At 42.3% G+C, this 26,468-nt stretch overlaps 1 protein-coding gene across 3 annotated transcripts in view; it reads right to left on the bottom strand.

The window, feature by feature from the left end:
* The window catches only part of LOC106610864 (pleckstrin homology domain-containing family G member 3), a 43,816-nt gene that overhangs the window by 16,975 nt on the left and 373 nt on the right, over positions 1–26,468 (bottom strand). Inside the window, exons 2-4 of one of the 3 annotated variants that reach the window (XM_082955649.1) lie at positions 25,577–25,658; positions 23,869–24,050; positions 11,164–11,231 (exon numbers count right to left, since the gene is read on the bottom strand). In XM_082955649.1, the coding sequence (XP_082811775.1) occupies positions 11,164–11,212 (49 nt within the window). In that variant the 5' untranslated portion in view covers positions 11,213–11,231; positions 23,869–24,050; positions 25,577–25,658. The remainder of the gene's footprint in view (positions 1–11,163; positions 11,232–23,868; positions 24,051–25,576; positions 25,659–26,468) is intronic. The other 2 variants (XM_082955651.1, XM_082955650.1) reach the window with 2 other exon arrangements.

Here is a 26,468-nt window from a genome sequence, read left to right as displayed (position 1 = left end):
CAATCCAAGAGATGGCAGCGCAGTCAGACTCCCACACCCTCCTGCTTTAGCTCAGTTACATAAAGGCTTGGTAAGGGTCATTTCCATCTAAAAAGAGGACCCATGAGCACCAACATGTGAAGTTCAGAGGTGCCTGTTAAATTGGGTGTCAAATTAAAGGTTAGTCTATATATTTTTTTTAAATTAATATACTCTGAACAAAAATATAAAATGGAACAATTTCAATGATTTTACTGAGTTGCATATAAGGAAATCAGTCAATTGAAATAAATTCATTAGGACCTAATCTATGGATTTCTCATGACTGGGAATACAGACATGCATCTGTTGGTCACAGACACTTTTAAAAAAAAATGTTTTTAAGGTATGGATCAGAAAACCAGTCAGTATCTGGTGTGACCACCATTTGCCTCATGCAAACTCTATATTTGTTGTATTTTTACCCCTTTTTCTCCCCAATTGGGTAGTTGCAGTCTTGTCCCATCACTGCAACTCCTACGGACTCGGGAGAGGCGACGGTCGAGAGCCATGCATCCTCTGAAACACGCACTTCTTCTTGACACACTGCTCGCTTAACCTGGAAGCCAGCCGCACCAATGTGTAGGAGGAGAAACAGTCGAACTGATGACCGGTGTCAGCTTGCAGATGCCCGGCCCGCCACAGGGAGTCGCTAGAGCGTGATGGGACAAGGAAATCCTGGCCTGCCAAACTGTCCCCTGACTCGGATGATGCTGGGCCAATTGTGCGCTGCCTCATGGGTCTCCCGGTCACACTTACATATTACGGTTATATTTTTGTTCATGTCTCAACCCTTTTCCATCCAGAAGAAAAATCAAACAAAGGCTTTGATTTCTTCAAACAAACAGATGGAAAAGGAGTCTTAGAAACCATCTACCAGAAAAAGTCTTAAAAGGCATTAGAAATATACTGCTCAAAAAAATAAAGGGAACACTTAAACAACACATCCTAGATCTGAATGAAAGAAATAATCTTATTAAATACTTTTTTCTTTACATAGTTGAATGTGCTGACAACAAAAATCACAAAAATAATCAATGGAAATCCAATTTATCAACTCATGGAGGTCTAGATTTGGAGTCACACTCAAAATTAAAGTGGAAAACCACACTGCAGGCCAACTTCGATGTAATGTTCTTAAAACAAGTCAAAATGAGGCTCAGTAGTGTGTGTGGCCTCCACGACCTCCCTACAATGCCTGGGCATGCTCCTGATGAGGTGGCGGATGGTCTCCTGAGGGATCTCCTCCCAGACCTGGACTAAAGCATCCGCCAACTCCTGGACAGTCTGTGGTGCAACGTGGTGTTGGTGGATGGAGCGAGACCTGATGTCACAGATGTGCTCAATTGGATTCAGGTCTGGGGAACGGGCAGGCCAGTCCATAGCATCAATGCCTTCCTCTTGCAGGAACTGCTGACACACTCCAGCCACATGAGGTCTAGCATTGTCTTGCATTAGGAGGAACCCAGGGCCAACCGCACCAGCATATGGTCTCACAAGGGGTCTGAGGATCTCATCTCGGTACCTAATGGCAGTCAGGCTACCTCTGGCGAGCACCCCAAAGAAATGCCACCCCACGACTGACCCGCCGCCAAACCGGTCATGCTGGAGGATGTTGCAGGCAGCAGAACATTCTCCACGGCGTCTCCAGACTCTGTCATGTCTGTCACGTGCTCAGTGTGAACCTGCTTTCATCTGTGAAGAGCACAGGGCGCCAGTGGCGAATTTGCCAATCTTGGTGTTCTCTGGCAAATGCCAAACGTCCTGCACGGTGTTGGGCTGTAAGCACAACCCCCACCTGTGGACGTCAGGCCCTCATACCACCCTCATGGAGTCTGTTTCTGACCGTTTGAGCAGACACATGCACATTTGTGGCCTGCTGGAGGTCATTTTGCAGGGCTCTGGCAGTGCTCCTCCTGTTCCTCCTTGCACAAAGGCGGAGGTAGCGGTCCTGCTGCTGGGTTGTTTCCCTCCTACGGCCTCCTCCACGTCTCCTGATGTACTGGCCTGTCTCCTGGTAGCGCCTCCATGCTCTGGACACTACGCTGACAGACACAGCAAACCTTCTTGCCACAGCTCGCATTGATGTGCCATCCTGGATGAGCTGCACTACCTGAGCCACTTGTGTGGGTTGTAGACTCCGTCTCATGCTACCACTAGAGTGAAAGCACCGCCAGCATTCAAAAGTGACCAAAACATCAGCCAGGAAGCATAGGAACTGATATGTGGTCTGTGGTTCCCACCTGCAGAACCACTCCTTTATTGGGGGTGTCTTGCTAATTGCCTATAATTTCCACCTGTTGTCTATTCCATTTGCACAACAGCATGTGAAATGTATTGTCAATCAGTGTTGCTTCGTAAGTGGACAGTTTGATTTCACAGACGTGTGATTGACTTGGAGTTACATTGTGTTTAAGTGTTCCCTTTATTTTTTTGAACAGTGAATATCAAAACACAACGTTGAAGTAAAGACCCGTGCCAACTTATATCAACACATATTTAGTTCAGGAGATTTGTTTCTGCCTTCTGTAAGTTTAAGAAACATTGCCTTGAAATTCTGTTACCAAAAACCCACATATCGAAGACATTTTCAAATTTCTCTCCCTCATTAGGAGGGAGGACAATGAAAGTTCAGAAGTAACACGTAAAGATTTGGACTATTGATTAGTGCTTGTTTTTACTGATAATAATTCCTAAACAAAATTGATAAGGGATTAAAATGTGAAATTCTGTTACCAAATCAGTAACAGAATTACTGAAAAAAAATCGAATGTAATTTCTATATTTCAATTGGCTACAATGGGAAATCATAGTAGTCACAAACCAGTTCACCTGCTACTGTCCTCCCTTCCACTGGTATACTGTTATGTTCAGCTGATAACCATTTTCTTTCTCTTTGTCGTCTGGTGGTCAAAGCAAGAGTGTGTAAAGTATGGACAAGCCCTCCCTCTTTCTAATTAATGTCACCTTTCCTGGCTCTTACTGACACCTACCCATGAGCCCCCTCCCTTTGCATTTACTCTAGCCAGAATCCTCACCCACTGAGCACCGACCGACACCGTACGTCCAAGGATGTTGAAAAGTAGTTGAAATGTGGTCAGTCCGCCCCGGCCTTGATTTCAACGTCCACAGACATCTGGACCGGCCTTAAATTTGGCCCAAACATAGGCGTCCATGAGTGGTTCAGATTTGTTCCTTCCCGGACCAAATCATAGACGTGTATGTTTCACAAGTTTGGATAGCACAGTACAGTAAAGCATAGTTCAGTACAGGAAACAGTAGATCACACACACACACACACACGAGTTGAGTAGACTAATGTACTGTACTCTACGTCTGATTGGTCCGGACCAACCAAATTTGGTGTCGTTTGTTGTCGGAGGTCATTAAAATAATAGCCAGTGTGTAGAATAATACCCAGATATGCAGAGGAGGATATTTCTCTTTGTGTACCTATTTAGGATACATCACCATGAGGAGAATGACATTCGTAATTATGCATTTGTGTAGTACAGATCAGAGACTCAATTCTGAAATTACCACAATACTGTTACTGGGTGTAAATCCACTTCACTTATTGTAGTTCAATAACCAAAATAGATTTTTCAAAGTCACCCCGTTCTTTCTGCAGACATGGATAAATCTTAATACGGAGCAGATATTTAACAGAGTTTCTGGAAAACATGGTCAAACTGATGGAGATTTTACAGAAATTATTTGACTAAACTTTTAAATCTGCAGTTATTCTATTAACTGTGTTTTTGTCAAATGTTCTGTGTAACTTGTTAAAAGTAGTCCTTGTGCATAGAGTTGTAGGATTTGTTAAACTCTGAAATCAAATGGTTTTTAATTTGGCATACATTTTTAATGAAAAAATCTTAGTCAGCGCAATTCCGTTATCGTGGAATTGCCCCAAGGTCGTTTTAGTCAAATTCTGTTTGAGGCTACCAATTGAATACAATCATTAACCTAGTCAAACAGAAGTATAAACCAAGCCAAGGTTAAAAACAGAGTATAGTATTTGGAGTACATTTTAGCCTAGGCCTCACCTTCAACAATAGTTACACAAAGTATGGTCTCTGTTTCAAATAGCTACAGTATGACAGTGGAATAAGCGAAACAGTCACATTGGAACACACAGTACAAGGGATTACATCAGATCAACTGCTAATGTCTGAACGGAGTATTATGGGCTGTTTTATTAAATCACCTTGTTGAGGTAAAATAGCTGACATTCCTGCTGTATTCATTCTGAACCCCTAGTTGTAATTATTTGAATTCCTGGTTGCTACAGACCATTATACCAAAGTTAAACTTCAGACGACTGAATGTAAATGCCACAAGCATGACTGTTACTCCCTGGAGTCCACAGCCCGGCCCCTGGGAAGCTATAGTTCAATTTAGAAGAACATTGTTCAACAGTATAATCTATGGGAATGGGGCCTGTATGTTTCTGACTACTGAACAATGTCAGGCATCTTAACGAATGAGAATTACAGGTCCATGAGCCTTCCCTTTGCGCCAAGCCAGGTCTAGTTGGAAAAAACAGCTCTGGGCCCGTTTTCCTGAAAGCATTTTAACGCTAAATTCATTGTCAGAAACATCAGTGGTTCTAATGATGAACTTATCCTTAAGATACTTTTGGCCCTGGTAATTTATGGTGAGTACAGCAGCCCCTGGCTTTGAACACTAGTATAGTATTTCCACAGCCTGAGATGAAGGCGAGACATTCTGAAGGGTCACGAGTAATCAGACAGTCTAGAACAGATGTAAATCTACAGATGATGTTTCCATTTCAGCTTTCATTCGTCAGAGGTTGACACCATAAAACTCATACGATCCTGTCTGTTTGTGATGACAAGATTGATGTCAACGACATACTTTACCAAATAAGGTAGACATGTACTGTAGTTCTGACAACACCTTGTTGTTCACCTTCTCCATACTGAGCATCCAAATTGTCTCTCAGTAAAGCCATCCTTCAAATGGGACATTTCACTGACAGCATGACATGTGTCTGTCTTGTCAAAGAGCAATATAAATCAAAGTGAGAAATAATCCCTAATTTTCTCTCATGGTCCCTGTGATACAATAGGATTAATTCCCATCAGGAAGCTATATTCTTTTTCCAACAACAACTTTTGTTCACAACACTGAGAAGACTGCATTACCTGTCGGTTTCAAAACATTGCGAGATTGACATGTGGGGGTATGCAAACCAACCTGCTCTGGCTTCCATGTTCATATGTAAATTCTACACTGGACAAAGGGTTGTTTTTCCTCGTGGGCTATATTTACAGCCCAGTCAAAGCAGTTGCTATGGAGAGACTCAGAGCTCTTAGACAGTTCTAAGACACATTACACAACATGTCCTGCCTTCCATAGGAGGAACTGATTACAAAGGTTAAAAGGACTCAACGCAAAGACGTTAGATAATAAATAACAAAAGAGTTAAAAAAACAAGATAACAGAAGGGCCTAAATCCATCCATAGTGATGTTGAAACTAAACTAAAACTGGGATTAAACCATGACAATTATGCTTTTGATAGAGTTTCTAATAATATCTTACAAAAAAATGAAAGATGCACCTCAGAACAAAATATTCAAATAAAATGTATTTTGTAAAATCTCTGGACATACCTTTAACAAATAAAAGCACGGTGACTTGGTCCTCACCACCCAGGTCCTCACTATGACGAAGGTGAGAAATTCCAATGTTGTCCTATCTAAGTCTGAGACATCCCTCCCTTATTTGGCATGTATGTATAAACTCCCTTCTGCTCACCTCCAATCTACTGAACCGCAGTAGAGAGTCGGGGAAACTGTCACCTGATGAGTGAGCACCTTCCCTCTGTGCCAGACACCCCCCTATGATTCTACATCTGCAGCTTGCACCCCTCACATCCAGGCAGACATTTCCTTATGAACAAAAGTGGACCGCATAATGGATACTTGGTAGTCATCATGATCCTTATGTTGTTTGATAGGAAACCCTCTCCATTAAAAGTGACCCATCTTCATCCTTGAATGTTTCTAACCAAATCAGGAGTTAGGACAGAGGAACATGAGTGTCCGTCTCCAACACCCAGAATGGAAATCCCTCTCCCTCCTCTAGTTGCATGGGCACCTTAGAGAGCGAAGAGGACATATTCCTCTGTTTTCAAAAGAGGTTGAGCGCATGAGGAGGCTCTGTCTCCAACACCATAGTGTTATACAGTTCTCCTGAACCCTGGACTCGTTTCCTGTTGCGGGCTGATATTTGCATGCAAGTGGCATGGTGTTCGCCAGGATGAAAATGAACCATATATAAAGTCCCTTCATTGTGAGTGTCCTTCCTCCTAAGCAGGCACCAATGTGGCCCCACCTATTCTGTTAGTACTGCTTCACATAGCTGTTCTTCTAATCATCCTGACTCATGTATCAAATGAAGCTGCGTGATTATTGAAGACGGTGAATCATGTCTAACAAGGCCTTGTGATTTTGTACCAGACATTGACTGAAACTACAGAGCGCTCTGCTGGACACGGAATTCATATTGGATCTTATTCACACTGTTGAGGCAAAGGTTCACAAAATGGCAAACTGCCATACCAGGCAGCTTATTATACAACCTTTTTGTTGTAAAACCCCAAGATCTTGAACATTTTGTTCCCTTTGTTATGCCTTGATTCATAAGAAAAGTTATAATCCAAGATCATGTTAAACCTGTCAAAACAAGTTGTAGAAATACTTTTGAGGAATTTACAGTTCACATGTCCATGAGCACGCCATTTACTTTCCCGAATAACTGCTGCAAGGCATTCTTGATTTCTTTACATCAGTTTCTCTTGACTGTGCATTCACAATCTGAATATCTAGCGGATAATCCCTTCTAGCCATAAGGGGACCTCCTCAAGCCACATAACAAGCTGGAAAATCCAACCCTCTAATTGAAGGATGAGTACTTTTTGTATGTTGTCATTCACTCACAGGAGAAATCTCCTGTGGATCCGAAGGCGCCCCTTATATCGGTTAACTTATCCTTTCAGAGTCAAGGGCTTGGCGTCACCCTGTTTTGCTATAGGATAAAGCCAAGAATGGCATTTCTCTCTACATCTCAATGACCGCTTCAATGCCCCAATATTCCTCCATCCTGTCTCCTTTAACACACACCCTTACAACCCTGACCGAGGTTATCAGTTCCTCCACAGAGATCAGACAAAAGGAACATGGGGTGTCTGGAGTTTACCCCCTTGGGAAAGACTCCTCCCCACTTGGCTGTGGTGAAAGACTCCTCCTCAGGAAGCAGCATATGCACAGAGGCTGAAGCTGAGGATTAGTCATAAGTCTACACCATCATCGTGCACATTGCAACTAAAGGACAGGAAAAACTCTACCATAGCCATGAATCATCATTAGCGACAACACAATGATTCTGAATTTTCTTCCTTCAAATTTTTATTACAACTTATTATTTTGTATTTGGGCTTTTGTATTAAGAATTGAATATTGTACTGCATTGTTGAGGGGAGTTAACCAGTAAGCAATCTCTTTCTTGCTTCTAGACTGTTTTATTTACACTTTACTTTAACCTCTAAAAGGACATTAAAGGGGATGTTAATGATCAGCTTGGAGGTCAGTAAATAAACCCGAATAGCAGCAGTGACTGAGGCTGAGTACACATAACCTGAACCTGCATTCCACACGAAATGTCAAGGTCAGAGATCTAGCTAGTTGTTGGTAAGTTTGGGGAACTCCTGTGCTAACAACTGAAACTGTTTGTTGTTGACATTTTTCCGCTTATTTGCCATGACAACGTGAATATTATATCCTTCAGACCTGTTCTTAAATATTTGAAAGTTCAGTGTACACTTGTTTAATGTGCTTTCTTCCATTTCAGTTACCTGGTTTCTGACGAGGAAACAGGTAAAGCTCAACTGTCAATTATATGCAGTCACACTATAATTTCCCGCCAACTTACTCTGGAGTAGAGACCTGATAACTCAAAAACAAACCTTGTAATTTACAGTGATAAGACTAAATTGGGGGACAAGGGAAACATTTATCTGCACATAAAACCTATTGCACCTCTGAACCACCATTCCAATACTAATAAGGGAAGGAGAAAGTGGTTGAAAGAGATTCAAAGTTTTGAAAGACACTTCTGTTCAAAAGACCCTGATTTAATCCGTTTAGTTTACTTGCAAAGCAACGTTTGAGGGGTGAAGGATCCAGCAGTGCCAAATTGACCTCTGTGCACAGGCATGTGATGATCCACTTATACGACTCCATTCAACATGACCCCCAAAGAGCCACTTCAGCTGGGGTTTATTTAAAGTCCCATTTCCTCTGGACAACACACGCCATCTGGGTCTGATGGAGGTCCGAGGTGTGAGCACATTGTAAACTTTACCACCAGGCTGTGTCCACAGACAGGCACATTAGCACTTCCCTGCAGAGTGAGCCCCACTGAGGGAGGGCAACACTCTGGGGGACAGCTGGGCAGAGAGGAGGAGTTGAGGGGGATGTCCTGGGAGTTCCCTTGAGCCCTTCCAGGACATGCAGCATATGTTCTCAACTGAGGTTCACTGACAGACATCACAGGAAAAGGAAACAACTCCAAATACAAGCAGCATCGTATCACAGAGGAAACTAATGTGGGGTTTTCTAAATGGAACGAGATTCTGGAGAACTTTTTTAACAGACAGCACAATAACAAGGCGAACTTCCCCAGACCTTGGAATGAGACTCAGAGTCTATGACTAATGTGCGTAATCTACTGGAAGAGTTCTGGGTGGAATGTAATTGTAAGGGGCAGTAAAATCATTCACATTGAAATGAATCAACGTGACTGATTGTGGGGAGTGGGAGGCAGGGTCCTGAACAATGCAGTAGAAGACATTGAATGCGGTGCTATATAAATGCCTCGGCAACAAAAGAGCTCAGACCTGATCCTTTTCACCATCTGCACAAAAACATTGATGAATAGGAGGTTGTCTCTGTAGAAATATAAGTCTTGTGTCCATCTTACAGTTTGTGTTGCTTAGCTTGATCCCAGATCTGGATATGCAGTCTACAGGTTATGGCATGACAGCAATAGAAGAGTTGGCTGAAGCACATACAGATCTGGACTGGGTCAGACTAAAAGTCACTGCCAGTGCCACTGAATGACACTAGCATTAAAACCCTTTCTAAGCAGTCTCCACATGGGACCAGTATGCATGTCACCGGATCTGGTGCAGCCAGCTAACCTATGGCTGACTGATAGAGGAGCAGAATTAGGGGTAAAAGAGTTAAGCTCTGGAGGCCCCATTAACAAGCAGCACTCAGAGAGGACCAGAGAGGTGCAGTCATCCCTGCCTGGCCAGGTCACCACATTCTGTAGCCCCAGGCCCACTGGGCTGGAAAAGCTGCTGCTTGGACTGGATCCCATCGAATTCCTCAGTCTCCTACCCCTTTAAAGCTCCATACATTCTGCAAACACAGCTACATTCCAATTCCAGTCCTCATTACTAAGTAGGTCAGGGGTAGCTCTCATCTTTGGCACCCTGGTCCTGAGGTTTGTTGGTACTGGGTTCAGACATGTTGTTTCATCAACAGCTTCACACAGCGGTGCTTTAGCTTTCATACAGCATGGAGATATTGACTCATACCCATTTGGTTTGACGTTTGCGTAGAAGTCAGAGTTTGCATGGGAGGATAATGCACCAAAAATGATCTAAAAAAACAGATAAACACCAAACAAAGAAAGCTTAAACAATGCTAAAATGTTGTTTTACTTCATTCAGCCAACAGTCAATTCAACATTTATTAAATGACTCTGGGGGGGGGGGGGGGGGGGGGACGACGACTAATCCACCAAACGCCTGATTGTGTATATTAAAACATTTCAGTTGATATATCAAATGAAATAAAGCCATCTAGGAGCAGAAGCAGACGATTGAACCCAGGGTTTGTCCCATGCTAGGCATGTCAGGTGTACAGTAATTGTAAAGCTGTAACCAGTAAAACCAATCCCCCCAGATTTTCTTTCAGCTGAGTGGTCATGTTATAAACCTTTGGGCTCTTTTGACCCCAGAGGTGAATTTGAGCTGGATAGTCACGACAATGAAAGGTAAACAATGAAGTCTGTCGACACACATTCCTCTTGCCTCTTCACTTCGACCAATCATTACCTCAAAAGAGAGAGACAGCATTCCAAGCTGCCTGTTAACAGTTAGCCATCCAAAGCAGGAGACAAATCGACAACATGCTACTTTAACTCCATTTCACACACTAGTCCAAATGAGCCGCAAGATGTTTTTTTTTAACTACAATTTGAGGGAGGGTTAAATCAAAAGTTGAGATTTGTTTTGGAGGCTTCAAATGTGAAGGGAGTCTGAATGCAGTCTGAGTGAACGAGACAACTCTTCATGAGGGCGGCACACGTCCCCCCTCCCAGCCACTGGCCTCTTTTGGCCGTGGTGGTGGCAAAGGGATGGGTGGGGAGGAAAAAGGGAGCCATTGACACATTGGCATTCTTCAGCTAGAGTGGAAGCTCAGTGCCAAAATGTATTCAGTGGAGAAGAGAGAGGGGGGGGGGGGGGGGGGGGAAATTGTGGACACAGGCAAGTTCTTTTACTGAAGATTATTAGCAATTGAAATAACATGGAATTTAAGGAAGCACCCCCCACCATGCAGGTCAGCTACATATGCTGGCCAAAGCATAATCATTGTTTTAGAGTCAAACACATCCTGATCCTTGTTTGGGTCTGAGCTATGCAGAAGGGGCAGTCCAGCTCCGGGAATCACACAAAGCACCCCTCTGCCAAGTCAGCCCTGACAGACTGTGGGCAGTAAATTCATGGGTCTCTGAGCTCTGCTTTTCCAATCCTTCAGATGTCCTTTATTCTGCAGATTTCTAGCCCTTTCCACCTACGCATGCAGTACTTAGGCTGACGGCAAATAACCTGCAACTTTGGATTAGAATGCCCTTCCATCAATGTTACATTAGCTCTCCAATGCCAGGACACCAAACAAACATTACATTAAGTCAAAGGAGGTTAGTAATGGACTTTGAGCTGTAGACTGCCAAGTGATCATTGTTTGCCAGTGCATCTGAGATGTCACATACTGTACGACTAACTATAAAAAGGTCAATAAGATGTTAAAAAGGCTGGTCTTACCTTCCCCCATTGGGCCCTTATGGAGAGTACTGTGGGACTCCTCTGGCATGGTACTCGGGCCTCAGGACCTGCCAAGACAGAACAGAGTCAGGTCTCAAGTCAGCACAAGTGGACTCTTTGTAGTAAAATCAACATGAAACATAAGCTTTCACATAATAACGCAACTCTGTTAAACAGCACCAGAACAAAACATTTTGTTCCTCTGATGTATGGCCAATGTTGTGACGCCCTGTTGTCAGTCACCTCAATCTAGATTCTACATTCCGTAGTATTGATCGCATTATGTCCATCTCCCAGAAGATGATCACCAGCTTCATCACAGCTGTAAACCTTTCCCATTGCTCAGCTGCCCCAGTTATGTGCTTGTTACACCATCGTATTGTGTGCTTCTACAATCTATACCATGCTAGACAAACTCATTCATTCACACTCCTCTAAGCTTGCACAGGTGGGGGGGAAAACTAGCTGGATTCTTATCAGCATTTAATAGAGAAATTCCTCACATTCCACTGATTACTGCATGGTTAGTCTGTTTGAGTGGCTGGCACAAACTCTGACGTATGGGGCTCCAGAGGGCTTTGTATATTCCTGAGATTACAACATGAGCTCATACCAGACCAGTGACTGGAAGTCTGGGGGAGTGACATGAGACAGAGCTGGAGGGTCCTAGCTGGGATGAGACATCCAAATGCTGCAGCCACCTGAAGAAAAGGTTGACGGGAATGGTGAATTCAGTCAAATTGAAGCCTTACAGTAACCAAACCACCACAATCCACAAAACATTTCCAATAGCTAGCTACCCTCTTCCATAAAATACCCTTTGAATTAGTAAGGGCAAGGATTTAAATGCATCTAAAGCTCTTTTCAGGCATAATTGTTCATAGGCTACACAGAGCGACACAGGAGGCTGTTGAGGTGAGAACGGCTCATAATAATGGGCAGAATGGAGCAAATGGAATGGTATCAAACAAATGGAAACCATGTGTTTGATACCATTCCACCTACTCCGCTGCAGTCATTACCAAGAGCCCATTCTCCCCAATTACGGTGCCACCAACCTCCTATGGTTGGGAAGTTCAAACAGTGGCCTGTAGTTAAGTTTGGCCCTCATCACGCCAAAGTACTTTGGTCTTACTGATGAGGAGTGTCACCTCCAGGCCCACCCACCCTGCCAGTTTCCCACATCACTGCTTCTCTCCCTCCTTAAATCAAATTAATACAAAAGACTGGGCCTGAAAACTCGTCTCCTGTGATTCCTAGTAAGCCTCCATCTTTCAAACAATCACATATGTCACCGCAGCTAGATTGGTGGCAGGAATTTGTCAGGGATTAGTATCGTGCATTGTTCCGAGTGCAACCTGTGGTCATTGCTCCGAGCAAGCTGACTCGCTGAGGCCAAGCCCACTGCCACGGGAGTTTGTCAACCATGTTGCACAGGAACGCTGGGAGAAAACAAGACCCCTGCTCAACACATTATATTCACTTGTTTAACAGTGAGAAGTGTGCCTGCAGCTGTGGCACCTAGTGCACTGAGCTACTGAACAAATCCACTTCCGACAGGTCTGGAACTCTGACCTCAGAGCTAACCCAGCTGAATAACCACGACTACACTAATCTCTGAACCCTCATCTGGTAAATGAGTGGATAGACAAGAAATAAAATGGCTCCAAGGTAGACCTCCATTAAGACACACATACGTTCAAAAGTTTGGGGTCACTTAATGTCCTTGTCTTTGAAATAAAAGCACATGTCCATTCAAATAACATCAAATTGATCAGAAATATAGTGTAGACATTGTTAATGTTGTAAATGACTATTGTAGCTAGAAACGGCTGATTTTTTATGGAATATCTACACAGGCGTACAGAGGCCCATTATCAGCAACCATCACTCCTGTGTTCCAATGGCACGTTGTGTTAGCTAATCCAAGTTTATCATTTTAAAAGGCTAATTGATCATTAGAAAACCCTAGTTAGGCTTGCTACAACCTAAACTCTAAATTCACAGTGTAATTTCATTACCGTGAAATTTCCCATGTACAAAAACCAGAGAAAACAAACTTGGATGTAAAAATGTAATATTGATGAAGAGGTCTTCTAGCAAGAACAAGGTCAGCAGAGCAATTTATCACACCCCAACCTAGTTTTACTGCGTTTTAAACGTCTATTATCCATCATCTCACATTTGCTGAGCTATGAAAACTGTAAATCACTATTTTCCTAAAAGTGGGAAGCACAGCTTCCTTCAAATCCTTAGGAAAACACTAGCCAGGCTGACACAGTCATGTGAAGGGGGCCCCTTGTGCTGGAGCCAGCCTTCGTTACACACAAATGGATAGCATTTGTTCCCACATCTGATAAGTGTGTTAGCCGCAACCTGAACCTCCCTTCTGGAGATCTGGAGCTTGTTCTCTAAGTGGACCCAGATGCCACCACAAATAGTCTGATGGTTGTTAAGTTAGAGCGCTGCAATGGATCACTTGGTCTGTAATATCCCTTTCAGTGGAGTAGATAATGTCCCTTGTTCCTGTGATCTTACGGTTTTTCTGAGCTTGAATTCCAACTGGAAACGTTTTCCTAACAGACGACAGTTGTGACAGGCACATGTTGCCCTGAGATAGACTGTGCTCAGTTGGAGAAAGGGAGAGAATGAAAATTCTAATTAGGTCACTGATTTAACTGTGTGTCCAATTCCCCACCACAAACGGATAACCATAACAAGCATCCAACACTGTCTTCCCTGTACTTGAGACCCAACGCCTGGCATTCTTGGGGAGGGATTAGTATCTGGGGAATATCATTCACCACGGACAGCTCCCAGTGTTGGGAGGGAAGTAAAACCTTGAACTAATAACAGAGGGCACACTATGGCGGGTAAGACAAGCCCAGGCATCTCCTCTGGGTAGACATGCCACTCCACGTCTCTCCAGAGAGGTTTACAGACAGAGGGCACAGACTGAGCAGAAAGGAAGTGACATTTAACCAACCTGGGAATTTCCTATTGAGCACCAAGGATAACATCAATAATATAGATTTTTGAACCATAGGGAATCATTTCATATCACTTACTGACTCCAGTGCCTGGGGGAGGTATCGGTCAGAGGCAATGAAATACAGTGGTCGGAAATGAATGACAACCCTGATAAAGATGAGCATAAATGACTATATTAAACAATTCAAATACTAAGCAATACTAAAAAAAAAAAAACTAGGAAATTATATTATACTGAACAAAAATATAAAACAGTGTTGGTGCCATGTGTCATGAGCTGAAATTTAAAAAAAGAGCCATAAATGTTCCATAAGCACAAAAAGCTTATTTCGCTCAAGTTTCACACAAGATTGTTTACATCCCTGTTAGTGAGCATTTATCCTTTGCCAAGATAATCCCTCCACCTTAGAAAAAGGCTCAGTGCCATTATCCTCGCAAGGTGAGGTATTGAAAGGTATTGAAAACAGGGGTTCAAATAATTGTGATCCCTACCTTTGAGAGAAAAAAACATCACTTGTTAAACAAAATCTTAGTATAAAATAATACAATATAGCTCAGCATTTGAATTTTTACTAATCTTTATCGAAAGGTGTGAATAACAGCCGAGTCTGAGGGAGAAATTACTTCACTTTTGGATGCTGTGTCAGAGAGCAATTTCCTTGTTGCATATACAAGTAACTGCCAAAATAAAAGAAAACGCTTAAGTAAATGAGGGACACAAATTATATTGAAAGCAGATGATTCCACAGGTGTGGTTCCTGAGTTAATTAAGCAATGAACATCCCATCAGGCTTAGGATCATGTATATAAATGCCCAGTTCCCCATTATTTTGGCCTCCATGGCTTGAAGACATCGCAGTGACTCAGTTGCTCAATCATGTCGAGAGAACCTGCTCCCTATTAAATGCAACAAGGCAACTGTAAACATGTCGTCCCCCATAAATGATGCAGCGCCCCGCAGGCCAACTGAGCGATCGCGTGTGACTAACAAATTTCAGTTAATTACTGTAGCTCCCACCTTGGGCCAATCAGTGTAATTCTGTAAATACCAGATCTCTATGGCAAGACGCATCATTCACCCAAGTTTAGTCAAAATCGTGCCAGTTCTGCCTGAGATATCACGTGTGACTAATATACGGAGACAGATCCACAGTCCCGTCCCCGATTTCATCGTGGGGGACTTGGCAAATTAACGGTTTCTGCGTGCGACATGAATAAATAAAGCATAATAGAGGGCAGGCTGAGAATACTGCAGTAGAATGTAGGCTGCTCCACCTCTCTCACAGACTACATCACATTCCCTCTTCCCCAAACAGTCTTCCCAACAAGTCTCAAGGGATTCTGGGAATACTACACAAGTCTCTGGGGATGTCCTCATTCAGACAGAACACTGTCAGGATGTTCATATTCAGAAAGTGAAAAATAAAAAGCTAACCGAGCTGACTGAGACAGAACCATTATTATTTCAGTGGTAGGGCCGTGTTTATCTTGCTTGACCTCTCGCTTACCCCCGTCTACACCCACAGAGGGGAAAAAACACACAATTCTCTCAGTGTCAGAGAATTACCCTCTTTCCCACAATACTACTGCACTATGTCCTTGACACAGCCCACAAGAGACCAACAGCCTTTCATTCACAGGAGAACACAATAAACCAGACACATACTCTCACTCAATTTCAATCAAACCAGCTCCTTCTAGAATAGCATCTTGGTAACCTTCGACTTCTCCCAGGCATTTAACATATGGGTCGTTCCACCTCAAAAAGCACTAGGAAAAAAAGGTTTAGATCGTTAAGAATAGCATTCCTGCAATATTATTTTGATCTAAGAAATAAAAGGAAATTGATTGCTTTAAAATGGGCTATTGAAATAAGATTAATATAGTTTTCAATAAATATAGTACCTAACATCCAATTTAGACCAAACTTCCTCCTAAAAATGAGTAAGACATTAGGAATCTTCCCAAAAAATGAAAATGTCCCTCAAGGACACCCCACACCAATCCCACCTAAACAACCAGTATACAGTATCAGTTCTCCATGTCTGACAAGTAGTATTGAGCTGCAGCTCAGTGTTTCTTCATACTATGTGATCTATTCAGTTATGTTTTTTCCACCACTCAGAGGAATTAGTCACTGAAGTTGTTAGGTTTATGTCCCGTCATAGATCCTGACTACTAGATGGTGCCGTTCCTGCTATTAGGTGAACAAATTGTGAAGAATCCCCCCCACGTTCCACCTCAAAAACCGCAAGATGATTTCAACACCCACCATCTCAGATTGTTCTGAAATCATTTGTGAAGTCAGAAACAGATAAGATTAGCATTCACGCAATATTAATCCTATTGATTGCACACAAATTGGCCATTTAAAGGATTTATATAAATCAGGGGTGAAAGTACAGTCGTGGCCAAAAGTTCTGAGAATGACACAAATATTAATTTTCACAAAGTCTGCTGCCTCAGTTTGTATGATGGCAATTTGCATATACTCCAGAATGTTATGAAGAGTGATCAGATGAATTGCAAAGTCCCTCTATGCCATGCAAATGAACTGAATCCCCAAAAGTCATTTCCACTGCATTTCAGCCCTGCCGCAAAAGGACCAGCAGACATGTCAGTGATTCTCTCATTCACACAGGTGTGAGTGTTGACAAGGACAAGGCTGGAGATCACTCTATCATGTTAATTGAATAACAGACTGGAAGCTTCAAAATGAGGGTGGTGCTTGGAATCATTGCTCTTCCTTTGTCAATCATGGTTACCTGCAAGGAAACACGTGCCGTCATCATTGCTTTGCACAAAAAGGGCTTCACAGGCAAGGATATTGCTGCCAGTAAGATTGCACCTAAATCAACCATTTATAGGATCATCAAGAACTTCAAGGAGAGCGGTTCAATTGTTGTGAAGAAGGCTTCAGGGCGCCCAAGAAAGTCCAGCAAGCGCCAGGACCGTCTCCTAAAGTTGATTCAGCTGCGGGATCGGGGCACCACCAGTACAGAGCTTGCTCAGGAATGGCAGCAGGCAGGTGTGAGTGCATCTGCACGCACAGTGAGGCGAAGACTTTTGGAGGATGGCCTGGTGTCAAGAAGGGCAGCAAAGAAGCCACTTGTCTCCAGGAAAAACATCAGGGACAGACTGATATTCTGCAAAAGGTACAGGGATTGGACTGCTGAGGACTGGGGTAAAGTCATTTTCTCTGATGAATCCCCTTTCCGATTGTTTGGGGCATCCAGCATGTCCGGAGAAGACAAGGTGAGCGCTACCATCAGTCCTGTGTCATGCCAACAGTAAAGCATCCTGAGACCATTCATGTGTGGGGTTGCTTCTCAGCCAAGGGAGTGGGCTCACTCACAATTTTGCCTAAGAACACAGCCATGAATAAAGAATGGTACCAACACATCCTCCGAGAGCAACTTCTCCCAACCATCCAGGAACAGTTTGGTGACGAACAATGCCTTTTCCAGCATGATGGAGCACCTTGCCATAAGGCAAAAGTGATAACTAAGTGGCTCGGGGAAGAAGAAAAAAAAAAAAAAAAACAAATCGATATTTTGGGAAACTCCCCAGACCTTAATCTCATTCAGAACTTGGTCAATACTCAAGAGGCGGGTGGACAAACAAAACCCCACAAATTCTGACAAACTCCAAGCATTGATTATGCAAGAATGGGCTGCCATCAGTCAGGATGTGGCCCAGAAGTTAATTGCCAGCATGCTAGGGCGGATTGCAGAGGTCTTGAAAAAGTAGGGTCAACACTGCAAATATTCACTCTTTGCATCAACTTCATGTAATTGTCAATAAAAGCCTTTAACACTTGTGAAATGCTTGTAATTATACTTCAGTATTCCATAGTAACATCTGACAAAAATATCTAAAGGCAATGCAGCAGCAAACTTTGTGAAAATTAATATTTGTGTCATTCTCAAAACTTTTGGCCAGGACTGTAAACCGGTACGGTGTATTGCGTCCCAGTAAAACATAAGCCTATCACAATAATTAACACAAAATGCCAAGAAAACTATAGGCTATTACACCATTATTTTACATTAATGTGGCTGACATGGTAAACATTTGCGAATTGACTTGAAAACAGGTGGGAAAATGCTCCAAATTCCATTGTGGTATGATGAGAACATTTTGCCAAGTCAGAGATGAGTGGCTGTAGGGCCTCCAGAGTGGCGCACTGGTCTAAGGCACTGCATTTCAGTGCTAACTGTGCCACTAGAGATCCTGGTTCGAGTCCAGGCTCTGTCGCAGCCGGCCGCGACTGGGAGACCCATCGGGCGGCGTACAATTGGCCAAGAGCCGTCAGGGTTAGGGGAGTTTTTGGCCTGCAGGGATGTTCTTGTCCCATCGCGCACTAGCAATTCCTGTGGCGGGTAGGGCACAATGCATGCTGACACAGTCACCAGGTGCACGGTGTTTCCTCCGACACATTGGGTTAAGCGGGCATTGTGTCAAGAAGCAGTGCGGCTTGGCTTGATTGTGTTGTGTTTCGGGGGAGGACGCTCTCGACCGTCGCTTCTGCAGAGTCCATACGGGAGTTGCAGCGATAGGACAATTGGATACCATGAAATTGGGGAGAGAAAAAATTTAAATTAAATAAGAGACGAGTGGCTGATACTGAGACACACATACGTACAGCATTGGACATGTCAATTCAAGCTACAAGTCTAGGCCTAATGATGAAATCGCAGAATTTCACATTTCAGATGCACAGTGCACTGTTTGGATGCTGGAATTATTTTATGAGTGGATGAACTTGCCTAGCAAGAGCACTTTTTTTAAAGTGATTGACAATCAGATGAAAACATGACTGTTTGTGCTAATGCCACATTAAAATGGTAATACATGTAAAAAGTTAAGACTACTAGCCCCACAGAGATTCTAGGATTGCATCTAGGCTATTTAAAAAAAGAAAGGGGGGGGGCGGGGTAGTCCCGTACCGGTAAGAAATAAAAATCTACTTTCACCCCTGCATCTTCATCCTAACAATGACAAAGACAAGAGGAATGCATCCCCCCAAAAAATATATACCCCCCACATCCCACGCCAAGCCCACCCAAACCACCAGTATCAGATCTCTGTTTCTGACAAGTACTATGAAGCTGCAGATCAGAGTAATATTTTCTCAGTCAATTTGTTGATGATTTGTTACCCCCTGTTCAGAGAAATGAGTGATTGAAGTTATTAGGTTTATGTCCAAACATACATCCTGATACTACCAAGTTCTGTTACCTGCTATTATGTGAAAAAAGTGAACAATCTGAGATTGTGGGCCTCATGGCTTGCTGAAGTGACATGGCATGACCAATAAGAACTCTTTACTTTGGGCAGCTTTGTACACTGAACAAAAATATAAATGCAATATGTAAAGTGTTGGTCCCATGTTTCATGAGCTGAAATAAGAGCCCAGAAATGGGCCAATCGCACACAAAAAGTTTATAACTCTCAAATTGTGCAGATTTGTTTACATCCCTGTTAGTGAGCATTTATCCTTTGCCATGATAATCCATCCACCTTAGAAAAAGTCTCAGTGCCATTATCCTCGCAAGGTGAGGTATTGAAAGCTATTGAAAAAAAGTGGGTTCAAATCATTTATGGTTTAGATTAGAGGTCGACCGATTTAATCGGAATGGCCAATTAATTAGGGCCAATTTCAAGTTTTCATAACAAATCGGTAATCTGCATTTTTGGACACCGATTATGGCCGATTACATGGCACTCCATGGGGAGACTGCGTGGCAGGCTGACTACCTGTTATGAGAGTGCAGCAAGGAGCCAAGGTAAGGTGCTAGCTAGCATTAAACTTATAAAAAACTAACATAATCACTAGTTAACTACACATGGTTGATGATATTACTAGTTTATCTAGCTTGTCCTGCGTTGTATATATAATCGATGCGGTGCCTGTTAATTTATCATTGAATCACAGCCTACTTCGCCAAACGGGTATTTGCGGAAAAAGCACTGTCGTTGCACCAATGTGTACCTACCCATAAACATCAATGCCTTTCTTAAAATCAATACACAAGTATATGCTTTTAAACCTGCATATTTAGTTAATATTGCCTGCTAACATGAATTTCTTTTAACTAGGGAAATTGTATATTTCTCTTGCGTTCTGTGCAAGCAGAGTCAGGGTTTATGCAACAGTTTGGGCCGCCTGGCTCGTTGCAAACTGTGTGAAGACCATTTCTTCTCAACAAAGACCGTAATTAATTTGCCATAATTATGACATAACATTGAAGGTTGTGCAATGTAACAGGAATATTTAGACTTAGGGATGCCACCCGTTAGATAAAATACGGAACGGTTCCGTATTTCACTGAAAGAAAAAACATTTGGTTTTCGAAATTATAGTTTCCGGATTTTACCATATTAATGACCTAAGGCTTGTATTTCTGTGTTATTATTATAATTAAGTCTATGATTTGATAGAGCAGTCTGACTGAGCAGTGGTAGGCAGCAGCAGGCTCGTAAGCATTCATTCAAAAAGCACTTTCGTGCATTTGCCAGCAGCTCTTTGCTGTGCTTCAAACATTGTGCCGTTTATGACTTCAAGCCTATCAACTCCCGAGATTAGGCTGGCAATACTAAAGTACCTATTAGAACATCCAATAGTCAAAGGTATATGAAATACACATGGTATAGAGAGAAATAGTCCTATAATAACTACAACCTAAAATTTCTTACCTGGGAATATTGAAGACTCATGTTAAAAAGAACCACCGGCTTTCATATGTTCTGAGCAAGGAACTTAAACATTAGCTTTGACTGTCAGTCAAAGTTAGAATTTGGAGAAAATGTGAAAATCATTAAAATGACTCAAACCATATAGTATTGTGATTTGACCGGTTCTAAGCCCAAATGTATGGTTCAACTCATTGTCGTTTGTGACCTACAGCAGTTTCTGTATCACACTATATTTAGTCTTTGGACAGTGAGTTAGATTTAAAAAAAAAAAAATTACACATTTAATTATTCAAGTCATGTGAATACAGGAGGGAGTTCAGGTGGGCCTTCGCACTTCAGCAAATAAAGTTACATTACAGCCTTATTCTAAAATAGATTAAATAAAAACATTTCCTCATCAATCTACACACAATACCCCATAATGAAAAGCGAAAATATGTCTTTAGAAATGTTTGCAAATGTATAAAAAAAAAGAAGATACCTTATTTACATAAGTATTCAGACCCTTTGCTATGAGAACCGAAATTGAGCTCAAGTGCATCCTGTTTCCATTGATCATCCTTGAGATGTTTCTACAACTTGAATGGAGTCCACCTGTGGTAAGTCAATTTATTGGACATGATTTGGAAAGGCACACACCTGTCTATATAAGGTCCCACAGTTCACGGTACATGTCAGAGCATATATGTTTTTTCTTTATTTTTTTACATTGTACAGTCGTGGCCAAAAGTTGAGAATGACACAAATATTAATTTCCAATGTTCTCTGCTTCAGTGTCTTTAGATATTTTTGTCAGATGTTACTATGGAATACTGAAGTATAATTACAAGTCTTTTATTGACAATTACATGAAGTTGATGCAAAGAGTGAATATTTGCAGTGTTGACCCTACTTTTTCAAGACCTCTGCAATCCGCCCTAGCATGCTGGCAATTAACTTCCTGACTGATGGCAGCCCATTCTTGCATAATCAATGCTTGGAGTTTGTCAGAATTTGTGGGGTTTTGTTTGTCCACCCGCCTGAACATGTTTCATTATTTGAGACTAAATTGATTTTATTGATGTATTATATTAAGTTAAAATAAGTGTTCATTTAGTATCGTCATTACTACTATATATTTTTTTTGTTGTTAAAAAAAAAAATAATAATAATAATCAGACGATTAATCGGTATCGGCTTTTTTTGGTCCTCCAATAATCAGTATCGATGTTGAAAAATCATAAATCGGACATCCTCTAGTTTAGATAGGTAAATGAACATACCCAACGAGTGGAAAATGCTGTCTTCATCATTGGCAAGTTAGGACCTTACTGGTGATGAACTGGACTTAGGTACGCAATATTTTTAATGGTTGTATGCTTCACTGTCTGATGCCACAGAGGGAAGTGGTCCCCCATAATGTTCTGCAGCATGAAACTTACCAAGAATATGACTGTCGATAGCTACTTCTCACAGTGGAAGGCCATTCCTTCTCTTGCTAGAACAAAAGTGGTACCTGCTACATACGGACAGTAGCAACAAACCTATCGATTATACTTGTGGAATCGCAATGCTCATCGTGGCCAACAACTTCACTTTGAGCCAATCAGAGAGCACAAACCCCCATGACATTGAGCCATAAAAAAAAGAATTAAAAGAGGGCATTTTCTCAGTGCACCACGGATGAGCCAGTCACACTTCATATACAATGTTGGCTATGGGATGGTAGCTATGGGATGGTAGCTAAGTGCACAGACAATGCACACAACACTAAATATTTCCTCCAAGCTAGCTAACCACTGTAGCTAGTATTGACATAACTAGATAATGCATTGTGATTTAATTTTCATGAAACAGCTGCCAAGTTAGTGCAGTGTCCTTAGCTAGCTAGCTATGTTGTGCTAGCTGGTGAATATGCTAACATTAGCTACCTAAGCATTTGGCTATGTGCTGGCACTGGCAGTACAGGCTGTGGCCATCTGGCTAGTGTCAACAAGGCCTTTCTACAAAATAGTAACATTATCACAGATCGCTTTGAATTTAGACCATAAGCAATACTCATGGATATGCATTGTCAAACACCACCACTGCCACCTTCTGGTTTGGAGTATTTTTACAAGGCTGAGTGGCTGACAACTTTCAAGGTCTTTGCTGTTTGAACACAAAAGAGACTGAACAGCGTCGGCAGTCAGAGGTGCTAAGTATTGTCGGCAGGCAAACATTTAACAATCCTACCTCTGTCTGAGCTTTACCATGTTTTGAGAGGAGAGGGGAAGCCTGCTGGTCAAACTTAAAGGGCAAGTCGTTAAACTGAGATAGAGTCGGATTTAAGTGCAGTTTTATAGCACCGTCAACGTTATGATGGCACAAACACTCCCTCTGACCTCAGATCGCTAGTCCTAAATCACACTCCACTTTCAAAGCAGGCTAATGTTTTCAAGTCTTGTTTATCTTCTACGTTGACCTCCAACTCTGTGTGTAATCCTAGCTCAAACTTACAGTTGTTGTACCTTTGGAGCCCAGGAGGGGAAAACCCTCAATGTTTTCCACTTTGACATTGCATGTGATAGTTCTCATTTTCAATTAAGTGTATTCAGAACCAACGCAGTCTTGTTTAGTCTTGAAATATATTGAATAAGGTGTTCAGAGTCAGACATGACCAAAATCTATTATCCAACATTAACCCTAACCCATGGACAAGGCTAAGTGCATCTTTGTACTTTTTCATGCAACAACAAACTAAGCTCCCGTTGACCACCAAATAACATGGGAGGTTTGTTTGTCCAGGAACAGACTTGTGCAAGGCTCTTGGTGGTTTACTAAGATATCTGTAGACGTAAATGCTTGAGTCATTTTGCGAGTGAGATAAGGGGCATGAGTTGAGAGACGTGTGAAAGTCACCCTCTTTGCAGCTCAGCCCTTATCAGTGCGACTATCAGGAAGCAGAGAGAGAGCTAGAGCAACCCAGTGTTCTGTGTAATCTGTACATACAACAAGCTGCATGTGTACAACAGGCCAGTAGAGAACAAGACGTACCTGTCAGTGCCACCGACAAGGAACAAAAGTGCATCTCCTCCCAGAAGAACCATAAGACACTTCACCCAGTGTTGCCCTTGATGTTCAGTACTGAAGATATTCAATGGAAGTAGGTTATGTGCTTTCTACTTGGACCCCCATGAAGAGTGTTGTCCATTCCATAGAGTGATCATTTATCTATACTGAACAAAAATACAAAAACACAACAATTTCAAAGATTTGACTGAGTTACACCCAGTTCAAATAAGGAAATCAGTCAATTGAAATAAATTAATTAGGCCCTAATTTATGGATTTCACATGACTGGTAATACAGATACCTTTAAAAAAATGTAAGTAGGGAGATTGCGCAGTGCAACATCTCCGTTATTTAGAGTTGATCAGGCTGTTGATTGTGGCCTGTTGTCCCACTCCTCTTCAATGGCTGTGCGAAGTTGCTGGATATTGGCGGGAACTGGAACATGCTGTCGTACACGTCGATCCAGAGCATCCCAACCATGCTCAATGGGTGACATGCCTGGTGAGCATGCAGGCCATGGAAGAACTGTGATATTTTCAGGAATTGTGTACAGATCCTTGCGACATCCTGAAACATGAGGTGATGGTGGCGAATATATGGCACGACAATGGGCCTCAGGAGCTCGTCACAGTATCTCTGTGCATTCAAATTGCCATAGAGAAAATGCAAATTGAGTTTGTTGTCCTTACCTTATGCCTGCCCATACCCCCACCATGGGGCACTCAGTTCACGTCAGCAAACCGCTCGCCAACACAACAGCATATACACCGTCTGCCATATGCCCGGTACAGTTGAAACCGGGATTAATCCGTGAAGAGCACACTTCTCCAGTGCGTCAGTGGCCTTCGAAGGTGAGCATTTGTCCACTGAAGTCGGTTATGATGCCGAACTGCAGACAGGTCAAGACCCTGCCAAGGACGACGAGCACGCAGATGAGCTTCCCTGAGACTGTTTCAGACAGTTTGGCAGAAATTCTTCAGTTGTGCAAACGCACAGTTTCATCAGCTGCCCAGGTGGCTGGTCTCAGACGATCCCGCAGGTGAAGAAGCTGGATGTGCATCCAGGCCTGGCACAATTACACGTGGTTTGCGGTTGTGAGGCCAGTTGGACGTACTGCCAAATTCTCTAAAACAATGTTGGAGACAGCTTATGGTAGAGAAACTAACAAATTCTCTGTCAAGAGCTCTGGTGGACATTCCTGCAGTCAGCATGCCAATTGTACGCTCCCTCAAAACTTGAGACATCTGTGGCATTGTGTTGTGTGACAAAACTGCAGTTTACAGTGGTCTATTGTCCCTAGCACAAGGTGCACCTGTGTAATGATCATACTGTTTAACCAGCGTATTGATATGCCACACCTGTCAGCTGAATGGATTATCTTGGCAAAAGAGAAATGTCCACTAAAGGCGTCAGCATGCTTCAGTTCGGCTGGCGACTAGCCAAAATGTATCTAGTGGAACTGAACGACTGCGCTTGCAAACGAGAAAAAAAAGAGCAACAGTTCTGTTTGTCCATTTTGAGACAACTAGCCAGTGTACACTTCCTCAGAATAGTCAATTAATTTAAGATAACATCAATTCATGACATTTGAGTTTTTGCCAAGGATATCCTAGTCATGCAATTTTACATCTAATTAAGATGTTTGGTGCAGTATTTCTCAATGAAAAATGTGCATGAAAACGAGTTGTACCTCGTTGAATGACAAACACTTGATTGAAGAATCCCTACTGTTGACCAATCACTGACGAAGGTGCGTAGACTTCAGCTTGCCTCTAGAAAAAAAATGTTTGTTCAAACAAGTCACATTGACTTTTCATTAACCTTACTTTTGTTTAATTCTAGTGCAACTACTGCTGGGAAATTTCCTTTGATTATAAAACAGCCTGCAGTCAGGACCTCTTTGTTCCATTGTAACGCCCATCAGCTGAAGCAATCGGGTTCACTCGGTCAAGGATTGTCAATAATGAGTAACTTGGGAAGAAGCGATTTCAATACAACTAATAAACTAGGAAAATAGTAGGAATGTTTAAGACTCATCCAAGTGCAAAATATAAATCTACTTGATACGCTATATTAGTCTCAGATGTCTCCATCCAGAAAAGGTGACTTTTAGAAAGCCTACAGATCTCTGCAGCTGGTAAACATTCGGTCAAAAAAGTGTTTAGAATAAACATACCTTATCAGTTCTGAAACTCTCACCCTTGGCAGTTGAGTTTAAGACATGTTTCAGAAAAGAGGTAATTTGCTTAAATCTTGTGAGGTTCTACACATTCGACAGGTTCCACCTACCAATCCCCTGTTAGAGAGGGGTGACGACTGGCATGACATTGGATAGGAGCCTTAATTTGAAATGTTCTCATGTAAAGTGGACTATAAAGGTTTGGTTTTTATAGCCTAAAGAATAACTCTACTCTTCCACCTTTCATCCTGTCAAAACAGGTTGGCAGATGTGTGTCATGAAGGTCCAGTCTGCATAGTTATGGGATTTAAGAAAAACAAGGACGGTCTTGAGGTGCAGGAATTTACCACAACAATTGCGGCTTCGATTGAATGTGATGGGCATGAAGAAGAAAAAAAACACG

The sequence above is a fragment of the Salmo salar genome, chromosome 09 (genome assembly GCF_965601325.2).
Source record: "Salmo salar chromosome 09, fSalSal1, whole genome shotgun sequence".
Lineage (NCBI taxonomy): Eukaryota > Metazoa > Chordata > Actinopteri > Salmoniformes > Salmonidae > Salmo > Salmo salar.
The sequence above is the reverse complement of the archived record's forward strand: the minus strand, read 5'-3'. Positions and strand labels throughout refer to the sequence as shown.